Source organism: Chenopodium album, chromosome 20 (assembly GCF_948465745.1).
Source record: "Chenopodium album chromosome 20, dcCheAlbu1.1, whole genome shotgun sequence".
NCBI classification, from domain to species: domain Eukaryota; kingdom Viridiplantae; phylum Streptophyta; class Magnoliopsida; order Caryophyllales; family Amaranthaceae; genus Chenopodium; species Chenopodium album.
The window spans coordinates 3244514-3258233 of NC_137853.1; the positions used below are offsets into that span (position 1 = coordinate 3244514).

Consider the following 13720-nt stretch of genomic DNA (forward strand, 5'->3'; position numbering starts at 1 on the left):
TATATTATATGATTGACATGCACTCAAGTATTACGGGTGGTTCTTACTTCCTAACCAAGTTTTCTCTTGGAAAAGAAATGGCAAAAACAAAGATGATGATGATAAGTAACATAATACATTGAGATGTGACTATTCTTCTACAGCAATGCAATTGGATTTGTACCATATATATTTAATAATGCAAATGTGTTTTGCATTATAATTGGCTTACATGATGGACCATATCATTAGATTTAATTTCAAACCACGATAATGAAATAAATAAACATTATTAGAATGAAAACGTGGATTAGGTTGGACTACAATTCACATTATAGAAATAATGTTTCAAATCTAGTAGATTGGAACTATTGAGAAAGTTTTGTATACAATTATCTCATGTGAGATACTTAAAAGTATTTCTGCATATCACTTAAAAATAAATTTTCACTTACATCATAAAGAAAGTCATTCTAGTCTCACAATAAGTTAATTTAAGGCTATCTCATTCAAGACCGGCCGTTCTCTTACACCCCAATATTTTCAAACCTCTAAATTTGCTACCCTACCCTTAAACTAAATGCATCCATAGTTAAATGGTGCACTAATAGCCTCAAAAGGAGAGAATTAGATGGATTTCATTATTAACTACCAAAATAGAATACATCCAAATTAAATTGATGACACTAGACAACATAAAGTGAGACGATAAAAATTTAGAAGTAACATCATTGGGTCAAAGCAAAAAAAGAAAATAAAAATAATGTAAAGGTGTGACAAAGATTAGATTAGGTGAGGTGGAAATAGAGAAATTTGAAAGCAAAGGGGATTATATTTGGTTGATAAGATTAAGATGCATGGGTCATAATGGGTGGGTGAGTGGGTGATAGTATAACCCATTTATTATTATTTGGACATTGAACTATATTGTAAGAAAATGGAAGTTGGGACCATTATTTAAATGGACCCATTTTTCTATTCCAAACAAAGATTTCATAATTGGCTTAATTTTACCACACCTAATGAAATGAAGGTGTAAGGCAAAGCAAAAATGGGAGGAAAAAAAATAGAACTTGTCAAAAAAAAAAAAAAAAATTTATAAATGGACCACTCATTGAAGCTCAGACTTTAAGCCTTTGCTTGAAAAAAATCTACAGTTGATCCTTTGTACGCAAGTGAGGACATGAGAGATAGAAAGAGATTTTTCGAGTAGGAACTCAATCGATGGATTAGATGCCGCCTAATTTCATTTTTAAAATAACTGGGGTGGTACCTAAGGTTTGGGGTCAGGTATTGTGAAAGAAAATATGAATAGGATTATATTGAATAGAATATTTATCACGAACCTAACCACCCAAAACTGATCCCGAATTCAGATTAGTTGAACCGGGTGGAACACCCAAAAAAAATTAGTTGATTATATTAATCATTAATCAACATAAGTACTCTATGATAAATATGAAGTAAAACCTTTTTTTTTTTACAACAATTTTTTTTTTTTTTTTTTTTTTTTTGAAGGGAGATTTTTACAACAAAATAATAACTTAATGAGTGTTACAATCAAATTCCGAAAAGTTAGCCCTTGTGGCCATTTGATGAAATCATTTGTTGATTTCAAAACCCACAACATAACGGGGGCCTTAAAATTAAAAGATAACCATTGTAGCTCATGGGCCATGTCTGACACTAGAAAGATTGGGCCAATCCAGCTGAAAGGAGCAAATGAGAGAGAAACTAGGCCCAAGTAATAAAGGCATGGAAAATTCATTCAATTTCCAAATATTCAGGAAGCATTATGTATGAGTAGTGAAGCTAATATATTGGATGCCTTTCCATTATATGGAAGAAGAAATGCAAGGCTTGCAAGCCTGCTTGATAGCAAAGCCGAATGGACAATAAGAATTAAGAATAGCGTAAAAGCCGTACATGGAAGCTAATACTAACAGAACGATGTATATCTTCACTCGAAAACATTTCAAAATGATATGATTTTATGTCTGGTAAAATCACAGTGATAAAATTCCACAAGTTGTGAAGCCTCATAAGAACAATGATCTATTCTATTACCTCTCTATCAAAACTATTACTCCGTATGTGACTATATTTTCGCGAGTTTCATGTATGCAGCATGATCCTTTTTTACAGAACAATGTTAAAGTTATCCTCCTAATTACATGTTGGAGACCACCAGTTGTAATCAAAATTTTCCATTACTCTTGAGCATCTGTGATAGAAAATGGCGTGATTTTATCAGTACCTGAAGGGCTTGAATCGTAGACTGGAGGCTCTATAATCCCATGGTCTTCCTCCATGTTGACGGGGTTGACATCTGACATGGTCGAAGAAGCTTTAGGTGAGTGCACAAAATTATTGTTGACGGCTTCATCTTCACCTTGGCCTAATTTTTCAGAGCTGTGATCCACTTCTGATGTCGTTGAAGTACTGCTCGAAGTATCATCTTCATTCTCATGAGCAGCATCTGCTTTCTGATATATATGATCAGCATGTACTTCTGCATTTGCTTCCAAACTGCCCACAAACTCTTCGGGATCTTCGTGTAGGGAATCTACCGAGTCAGAAGACTCACTTCTCGAGTCTTCAGAATGGATAGAAGCATGATCACTTTCAGCAATCAAATCTTTATTGGATTCCACATCCTCTTGCATTGAAAGAGTGGTTGGGGATTCAGTATGATCGGAATTAGAGGAGCTAACTGTGGACTCGCTGTCATGGCTTGATTCTCTACCTGGAGAAGGAGGTCTCATTTCATGATCTCCAACCTGTTCTGGAACAAACACAGGTTTCATTTTCAGATAAGCAAGCTTCTCTGGTGTAGTAACCACGTTTCGAAATGTTGATCTGGTGTTAAAGGTTTCATGCCTACGGAGTACTGCCTCTCTTCGGTCTGTTTCCATGAAGTCCTGTCTAGAAGTATCACCCATGAAATTATATCCGGTGCTAAAACTTTCATACCGGCGGAACACAGCATCCTTGCGGTTTACTTCCACAAAGTCCGGTTTAAAAATGTCCCCCAAGGGATTATATCCTGTGCTTGAACTTCCATTTTCGTGAAATATTGCATCGTTCAAGTTCATTTCCATGGTCTCCTCTTTATGTTCTGCAGGAAGGTTCTGAACACCTTTTGGAGAAGTACATGGAGATTCAAAAGGATTTTTCCTTGGTACACTAACAGATGGAGCAGATCCAGGAATAGGTGGAATGCCAAACTCTTGCTGATATGTACTGACAGGAGTATCAAAAGGATTTACTCTTGTTGTAGAAATGGATGGAATTTGGAAAGGAATATCAGGGCGGTCCAAGTCTATCAAATTCCTCTCTGAAATCATTGAAAAATTCCTTTTCGCCCTTCTCCTTGCTAAAAGATTTTCCAAACGTAAATCTCTTTCCAACTCAGAATTTCCCACAAGCCGTAGATTTTTCTCATCCTCTTCTGTCCACATTGTGACTTGTTTGCTTTCATCCTTTTCCACATTTGTGTTCTCCTCTTCCTCATCATCGTCATATTCATCATCAACTTCATCTTCATTACTTTCATCGTCCTCTGCTTCTTCCTCTTCGTCTCTTTCCTCAATTGTTCTAGTAAACAGGCTTTCCAAATGTTGGCTCTTCTCCATTTCCATCCATGAACCTGCCACCTTATTTTCATCATCTCTAACTTTCAGAGCTTCATTTTTACCAATGTCATCATCATCATCATCATCGCCTGATTCCTCACTACTGTGATCTGTAACAAGGGATTGCAAATCAAACTTAAGGGAGGCACCATGAGATGCATCAGGACGTAATGAATCCTCAGAGTCTAGAAGTGGATGAGTCTCCTGAGCAGTTGGAATAACATCTGCAACTAAAGCATCAAAAGAGGACTTCTCCGCCCCATTAGACTCACAATCAGAATATTCATGATTAACAGTATCATCTGCATGTTTCTTCTGCATACCAGCATCATATTGCCCCTTGATAGAATTACCATACTCTCGATCCCAGGGAATTTGAGCATCTGCCTTTTCGAAGTTAGCAAATCCAAAACTATTATTGCTTTTCTCTTTGTATATTGTGCTACCTTTACTGCACTCCACATTGCAGTATTCCCGGTCAACTACGTTAGCCAAGTCACCAGTAACACTAATACCAGAACTCAACATTCCAGAAACTCCCATGCCCTTCTCTACTATGTCGTTTCTGACCTCAGAAAATCTATCTTTAGTTAAGAATCCTTCTCTATCAGTAGAATAAGTATGATCATTAACTCCAGTTGTCACACATGTATTACTCCTTTCTTCATGATATTTTACATTGTTGTCATTTGGTTGCCCATAGATTAATAAGGTTCCCAGCAGAATAGCAGCACAAATAATGACTGGGGAAGCAGAAACCAGAAGAAAGAATAGGAAAGGGAAATATCGGTGCAAACATATAAAAAATAATAGCATAACAATAAGAAATGGATGATCTGATACTGATCTACAAACTCTCCGGAAAGATGTCATCTTGGATTTTCCCTTTAAATGCTGATGTCTCAGAGAGCCAACTGCCATCTATTTTCTCTTATTCTGAATACTTTTGTGTATAGAAACCCCAATATGTTTCTGAAACAGTAAGATCATTACGTTAGAAACAGATTAAAGGAGACATTGTGACAATGATTTCTTAGCAGTGTATTTCAAGTTCCATTCATTATTCAAGTACAATTGAAGAATGAAGAAGAAACAGAACATTGATGCTCAACATATATGGCAAGAACTTATATAAACCAGAGTTTTAGTGAAACATAAACATTGAGAAAGTGATCGCCAAACACAAAGCACTAGCAAAGCATTAGAATGATGACAGCAAACCATACCACATTAGCTGATTCTTTCTTTCTTAATTTCTTTAAACTACACATTGGATTATTAAATAATCATGACACACATGACTATAGCCTACTAAAGAGCACTTGATAACTAAAGATAATAGAAGACTCTCGAACAAAGCAATATAATCCCTAGAGAAACGTCATCTAGTTTTACCATACTCCATACAATTTCAGGCCACCTAGTGTCATCAATATTGTGCTTTAAGATGTAGCAATTACCATAATTTTACGAAGCTATTATACAAGTAAAAACAACCTCACCAATACTTATAAAAAATTCACATCCATCTTAGCATTCTTTTGGCATGTCAATAATAATTGATGTGCATTTTAACACATGGTTTCCTTCCATTCAACCATTTTATCATCCTTCCATTCAACCATTTTATCACCGAAAACATTTTTCATGGTTCAAATGCTCCGACAATTCAGATAGTCATTTCAAGACCATATCAACCCTAGGTACACTCATATTGAGATTGCCATTGGCCCCTTTATACCTCATTACCTTGACATATGAGAAAGAACCTTAATCAAAGATTCACATATTTAGGTAACACAAAAGATGAGAGAAAGGTGCTTTTTCCTTCCAAACATATTCGACTTTAGGAGAAGTTTACTTGCTATGTAGGAAGGATAAATAGATAATTATTATCTCTTGCTCTTCTTCACATCTTTCCCTTTAAATCCCTTCCTTCAAACACACTATACTCTTCACTAATCAATTTAAGTACATTAATTATTTGCTCAACTCTTTCTCCTTAAAAGATAATATGGTGGAAACAATGATTATACAAGTGAGAATTTTCGATACGAGGAGGTAAATTAATGATATTAGATCTTTCCCTTACCTCATTCTAACTAATCACTAATTGCTCCTTTGCCTTCCCTTACCTTCATTCAAACACATCACTGATCATTTTGATTTTCGACTTTTCGAGCACACTAATTGCTCACCTCTTTCACCTTATTGTTCAGGAAATGGCAGTTAATTTGTTTGATATGGTAAATCAATTTAAATAGAGTAATAGACATTAATATTGGGCTAATTGTAATTTTAATAAACATAAAAGTGATCTCTAAGATCATACGAACTAAAATCCAACAAAAATCATACAGCACCAATGTTGAATATTGTGGAACATTCTAAACTCCACAAATTCAGCTCATTTCATAACAAACAAAGGATCAACCTTTAATTACTTGAACTTAATCGCAATTTCAACAAATGTTTATAACAATCAAACTATATATGAATGTCATTTGTCAACACTCAACAATAATACAAACACAACCAAAACATAAAACAATCAACAGCCATTGTATAAAATATTTTTAAACAATCGAAAAATGGATTCTGAAATCAACCCAGAAATGAAAAAAATAACATGATTAAAATAGAACATACCTTCATAAATTATATATATGTGATCGCAAGGAAAAATGGAAGTATAAGGATAGAATAGAGGAGAGAGAGAAAGAAAGAAAAGTGGAAAAGGGGAGAAAATGAGGAGCACGTAAGAAGAATTGAAGGTTGAAAAAAGAAAAGAGGTTATTGGGAAGATAATGAATGACCAAAAATGGAGGTTGAATTTCCTTGTTTTCAGGAATTTTAAATTGTCAAAACAGGTGGGAGTAGACTCACAAACCGCTAGGGTGGTGGTATGCTAGCAATACCATTATATCACACGATGTGTTATCACTACTATTCCACTCATTTGACTCTTACTATTGTTGTTATTCTTAATACAATTATTCTCTTGTCGTGAGTAAACAAGACATTCAAATAGGGGTTTGATTTAGCTTAATCATTATCGACAATTATCGAAGTCAAAATTTTAAATCGTTGGGGGATTTAAAAAAATTACATAGCTCTTTTGTCATGGAAACTGCTATAATATAACATTTAGGTTAATTAATTTACTTCGTATATCTTAAAATTTTAGGGCCAATTTTAGAATTAGAGGTTGTGAAGCTAGGGCGGAGAGGTCGAGCCTCTATCCACTCGACTTGGCTTTGCTAGGACAACCAAATATGTTCGATGGAGATGGAGGAAAATTAGTCTGTGGCTTTGAAATTAGAAAGTTTGAACCTCTGTGTTTTCTCAAATAATGACTTGTGTAAATCTGTAAGTTGATTTTTATAAGTATCAGTTTAATATGGTTTTTTTTCCCTACAAAAAATAAAAATACATGTAATTTGAAATAAGAAACATTAGTTTTAAGGGCTATCAAATCAACATTAAGATGTTTAGTGTAGTTCAGTTTAGTTTTGGATTGGTCATCAAATGTGGTAATCAACGGTTAGTCATGACTAGTTGTGTGTGTGCTAAATAATCTTTTTACTTTAAGAATCACATGTTGTCTTCTTCATTTACAATGTAAATCCTGATTGGATAAGTTTCGCAACAATTTAACACTGAAACAACTCATTCTTCCATTTCAAAACCAAGAAGATTGATAAGTGCACAACATGTCTACACTATATATCCACATTACCTCTTCAACATCGTACTCTTATAGAATTATCCAACTTGTACCAGCTTTTTCAAACAAGGTGGTGTTTGGGCTCAAATTGAATTAGGTGGTGGGCTAATTTAAGTTCAAATTATAGTTCAGAACTTCAGACCCATTTTGCTAGAGATTAGCCACTTTGACAAAATAAAAGATCTTTCGACTTTTATGTGTAAATGATAATTGGGCTTTAAGCAGGGCTTCCAATGCAACAGACTATTGAATATGAGGAGTATATTCCATGTCAATTTTAGTATCTTGATGAAGGAAAAGAAGTACTACCTCTGTCTATCTTTCTTTCTTTCTTTTTTGTTTTAACTGTCTCAATTTAACTGGTATATTTTTCAAATCAAGATTAATAATTTGATATTTTTTTATCATACTCTTATTCAAATCAAGTGAGCTAGATAAGTGACTAGATCACATTGCGACCGTGCATGATTCATATCAGAATTGACTTACCCAATTGGTATCGATTTGAACCCAACATGCAAATTTAATTTGACGATTCTTATCCGGATGAGACACTATAATAGAACAATTCTTAGTTACAACTCAGTTACGATTTCAATTTAACAAGGAACTCTCAAAACAATATTTACTACAACTTGATTATTCAATTGCATTTAGATTATGATGGTTGCAACACGAATGAGTCAACTTATCATGATACTCTCAAAACAATATTTACTACAACTTGATTATTCAATTGCATTTAGATTATGATGGTTGCAACACGAATGAGTCAACTTATCATGATACTCTCAAAACAATATTTACTACAACTTGATTATTCAATTGCATTTAGATTATGATGGTTGCAACACGAATGAGTCAACTTATCATGATATTAGTTATTAAGTCCTTGAATTTACGTCTTCACTACTAAACAATAACATTTGAATTAGAAAAATGATTTTACCAACCTTTCATTTTAACTATGACATATGTAGCTAAAAATAAAATATCATGTCTGTATAAGTGTATAGTACATCCATTAACAAAAAGTTTGCTTAACCACAATCATGATATGATCTGAATAGCACAAATGCTCACTTTCTACATCAAAATATCAAATACACGAAATTAACCTTCCTAACACCCAATAACGTGAAAGTATGAGATTTACTGTGCTATTGAGTTTAGAGAGTAACCAACTTTAATTTGTTTAGATTTTGTCATATTAAATTATTTATTTATCAATTAATGATGTCATTGGTTATATCATATGAAAAATTCGCTTATTTAATAGTATATTCATGTCCACAAAATTACTAACTTCATACCTTATACGAAGTATAAATTTCAATAAGATCGTTCTTCCTTAGACGTTTTGTATTCGAGAATTTTAAACTTGTATATTACCCACAAGTCACATCAATTTCATTATACATCACCTGTACTATTCATCAATCTTATTGAATCTCTTATAAATTTTAAAATACTTCTCAAATTATAATAAGTATATGCAGAATAAGTATATGCCAAGTTTATCTGTTTATATGACTAATTCATCAACAATTAGATCTAATTGAATCTGAATTGTCAATGCATTTATGTCATCAAGAGTCTTATTCCTCCAAATACGTAGGAAATGACTACTTTCAAATTCAAAGTAATACTAATCATTTTAAAATCATCTCATACACATCCAATCAAATTAATAGAAATATTATTATTCTATACTCCTCGTCGTACCAATAAAGTGTTGGCTCACTTAATAGGGCTTTATTTGGGGTATAGATTCTCTTACCCTCCCTTATACTCTTAAGTGTCTAACCCGTAAATACTACTAGACCAAAAAATCATAAGGATTGAGACCTGATCAATGTGCTCTTTAATCCTTACCATATATAAATAAATAAACTCTCCTCGTCGTTCTCTGAAAAATGCACCAAAAAAATCTCATCTCTAAATTTAATAACTCTAAGATAGAGTAAAAAAAAAATATAAATATCCCCATCAATCGTACCTGAAAAAATGCAACAAAAAAATATATCTCTAGATTAATTAACAATATATATTACGACTAATACGAGTAGAAAACAAATAGATATCCCCATCAGTCATCAATCGTAATATGTGAGATAATGACTGGTTCATACGTGTATTATTCCTTAATTAATTGTAAGTTGCAAATTATACATAATAATGTAATAATATTCGTCGTCATCCATGATAGGAATGGTTCCTTCTAGATCACCAAGTAGCTTAGTCTTGCCGTTCACTCACATTCATCGATAATTTAGGTATTAATTATAGTTATACCTTAATTTTATATTAAGATATATAAAACCTGAGTACAAGGAGTCTTAATGTCTCGCTTGGGGGAGTGAGACGCCAACAGCTTATATTAACAAGGTTTAGTGAGCAAACCTTCATAGGAGTAAGGAACACTAGCTGAATATTAACTGAAGACCAAAGTCGATATATGTTGTAAAGGGTAATGCTATATAAGCATGAGTAAATCGGCGTAATAAATGTTTATTTATTATCTATTTCTTTTACTTTTAGCAAGGGCTGCATATACTATCTTTTTCCTGTTGTAAATTATGTGACAATATCTACAAAGGTTATTCTATATATATGCATGAACGACATGAACTCCATCAAAGTTGAGTCGATTTACCCTAAAAAATTTCTCCAATATAAAATGAGTAGCTTGCTGTCGACACTATGCTCTCGTCTCGTGATTAAAGGGCACTTCATATCTTGTTACCTATCACATTTTAATCATTAATTAGTGTTTGACTGCGTTAAACGGCTATCTTGATCATACGCACCTTCGTAATTTTCTATAATGTTTATTCCAACTCCACTAAAAAAATGTACCTACTCTACTTCATACTCCGTAGTTAAAATGATACACGGTTAGCTTCATGAACTTAAAGGGAGTGATCGATCGAACTAGAATAAACACCAACTCGATATTGGTTTTTGTTGTTATAGTTTGTATTTGTAAGACTTGTTAGTCATGGTAGACCATCGAAGAAGTAACACGAGTGATAGATATTATAGGATTATTATAATATTTGTCGCAGAGTAGGATATATTTGTATATATTTGTGATATAGTTTGTATTCTTATCGTACTAGGTTTCCTAACAAGATTAGGACTAGTATTGTAACACTATATATATTATTCAATGGTACACACTCCACCCCAAGGAGTTTTCCCGAAATCTAACATGGTATCACAGCCTAGATTTTTTTAGGGTTCCACAAATTTTTTAATTTCCTAAAAAGATCAGATCCTTTCTCTTCCGCTACCTCTCTACGTGGTAATTCCATTACCTCCATCATTGTTTCTTTGAACTCCTTCGTATGATCATATTCGTGTCTTTGGGTGTCTCTGTTTTCCTAACTTGTCTGCAACAGCTCCACATAAATTAGCTCCTCGATCAACACCATGTGTGTTCTTGGGTTATCCTATTGACCATAGAGGGTATAGGTGTCTTGATCTCACCACAAATAAAATAATCATATCGCGTCATGTCACTTTTGATGAAGCGACCTTCCCATTCCGAAATTTAGCTCAATTTCGTAGCCAAGAATATGATTTTTTAGGTGATGATTCACCCTCACCTCATTTGTTGCATCCTACCATTCTTACTCCACAACAAATGCAACGCCCACTATCTCCTCCAACCCATCACAGCAGCCCACACATCCAAGGCCCTCTTGCACCTCCTGTCAGCCCACAAAGCTCACAAGTTGCAACTCCAAGCCCACACAACTCCCCGCCCAGCTCTCCTGTCAGCCCAGCTCACAGATCAGCCCAGCTCCCTCTTACGAGCCCACCCCAGCAGAACTGCCACACTCCCACCCAGCAGTCCACTCCGCGGCATGGCTGCGGCAGCCCAGCACCAGCCGCGGGTGGGCTGCGGACCCCTCTGCCAACACACTTTTCGGCCAGCAGCCCCACCACATACACACCACCTCCTTTGCGTGGCGTACCACCCATTCAACCCACTCGGCCTCCACCTCCCTCTCCCCGAGTCACCCGTAGTCAACGGGGAATTTTTAAGCCAAACCCGAAATATTGTAACCTCACCGTTCAACCATCGGGTCCCCATCATCATAAATCACCACTTCCAAAGTCCTATAAACACGCTTTAAATGACCATAATTGGAATGCGGCGATGAATGATGAATATAGTGCTTTAATTAAAACAGGGACATGGGAATTAGTGCCTAGGCCTGCGGGGGTGAATGTTGTTAATTGTATGTGGCTCTTTAAGCATAAATACAAGTCTAATGGTGACCTTGAGAGGCACAAAGCTCGTCTTGTATGTGATGGCAGGTCGCAGGAAATTGGTGTAGATTGTGATGAGACTTTCAGTCCGGTAGTTAAACCGGCCACTATTCGCACTGTTCTCAGTTTAGCTATGGCTAAAAAGTGGTCAATACATCAATTAGATGTCAAAAATGCATTTTTACATGGTGACTTGCAGGAAACTGTTTATATGCACCAACCTCCGGGTTTTATTGATCATAAAGCACCCACTCATGTTTGTCGACTCCGCAGGGCTCTCTATGGTTTGAAACAAGCTCCCAGAGCTTGGTACCAGCGCTTTGCAAATTTTCTCATCAAATTGGGGTTTGTCATCTCTCAGAGTGACAACTCTCTGTTTACTTTTCGACAGGGTGATGACATGGCATATTTGCTTCTATATGTTGATGATATTATATTAACTACCTCATCTGACAAGTTGCGTGCAGGGATCATATCTCAGTTGCAAGCTGAGTTCCCTATGACTGATTTGGGTCCGTTGAGTTATTTTTTAGGGATAGCGGTAACCCGTACTCCCTCTTATTTGCTACTTTCACAGGAAAAGTATGCCCAGGAGATCTTAGAGCGTGCAGGTATGGGCTCATGTAAACCTGCAGCTACTCCAGTTGACACTAAGTCAAAACTTAGTGCAGATGCAGGACCACCATTTCGGGATCCGACTTTGTATCGCAGTTTAGCAGGTGCTCTTCAGTACCTCACTTTCACTAGGCCGGATATTGCCTATGCGGTACAACAGGTGTGTCTTTTTATGCATGATCCTCGGGAACCTCACTTTGAGGCATTGAAACGCATTCTGCGTTATGTTCAGGGTACCATTGATCACGGCTTCCATTTATATCCGACTGTTTCTCATCGACTTATAACTTACACTGACGCTGACTGGGGAGGTTGTCCCGATACCCGACGTTCCACATCGGGCTATTGTTGTTTCCTTGGGGACAACCTCGTGTCTTGGTCATCTAAGCGCCAGCATACTTTGTCTAAGTCGAGTGCAGAAGCGGAATATCGAGGCGTCGCAAATGTTGTCTCAGAGGCTTGTTGGCTTCGTAATCTTTTACTTGAGTTACATTGTCCTCTACGGCAGGCTACTATTGTTTATTGTGATAATGTCAGTGCTATCTACCTTTCTGGCAACCCAGTACAACACCAACGCACCAAACATGTGGAGATGGATATTCATTTTGTTCGAGAAAAGGTTGCTTTGGGACAAGTTCGGGTTTTGCATGTTCCTACGAGATATCAGTTTGCAGACATTTTCACCAAAGGCCTACCACGAGATTTATTTCTGGAATTTAGGTCCAGTCTTAGCGTACGCCCTCCTCCCGCTACGACTGCGGGGGTGTGATAGATATTATAGGATTATTATAATATTTGTCGCAGAGTAGGATATATTTGTATATATTTGTGATATAGTTTGTATTCTTATCGTACTAGGTTTCCTAACAAGATTAGGACTAGTATTGTAACACTATATATATTATTCAATGGTACACACTCCACCCCAAGGAGTTTTCCCGAAATCTAACAACGAGGAAACAACAACAAATAATAAGATGCGTGGTATTTGTGATGTTCTTTTCACGAAATATAGCAATGATTTAGTAAAAAATAAGTTTAATCGGTATAAAAAATGACCTATGATCAACGAAGTAAATATTATTAATTGCTACTCGTATCAAATAACAACCATGAAAAAATAAAATAAGCAAAGTGCTAGGTGTTAGCTCATTGCACCTAACAACCAAAAGCACTAATAATAATTTCATATCAAAAACATCAATCAATCTAATATTATAAGTTTCTAACTTGAAGAAAGTCACTAATAATGCATACCCAAAGTATAATCTAATACACTACAGTATTATAATTGGATTGAAAGTCGTCATAAATTTCACTAACTAAAAAGATATGTAAAGCAATTGTTTTCATTAATTGTATATTCTGAGGAATAATTTTAGGTAAAATATGTAAGAGGAAGCACATGCCTTCCCTATAAGCTATAGCTAGTTTCATCCAACTCCCGCCAACCCTAATTAAAAAAAGCTTAGCTAAATTATAC

The 13720-nt window shown here is 35.4% G+C and overlaps 1 protein-coding gene across 1 annotated transcript; it reads right to left on the minus strand.

The window, feature by feature from the left end:
* Positions 1-1894: 1894 nt before the first annotated feature.
* LOC145598926 (uncharacterized) lies at positions 1895-6490 on the minus strand. The gene is made up of 2 exons (XM_081655329.1): positions 6264-6490; positions 1895-4586 (listed from the first exon to the last, which is right to left on the minus strand). The coding sequence occupies exon 2, from the start codon at positions 4533-4535 to the stop codon at positions 2190-2192; it is 2346 nt and encodes a 781-aa protein (XP_081511455.1). The 5' UTR covers positions 4536-4586; positions 6264-6490; the 3' UTR covers positions 1895-2189.
* Positions 6491-13720: the final 7230 nt, after the last annotated feature.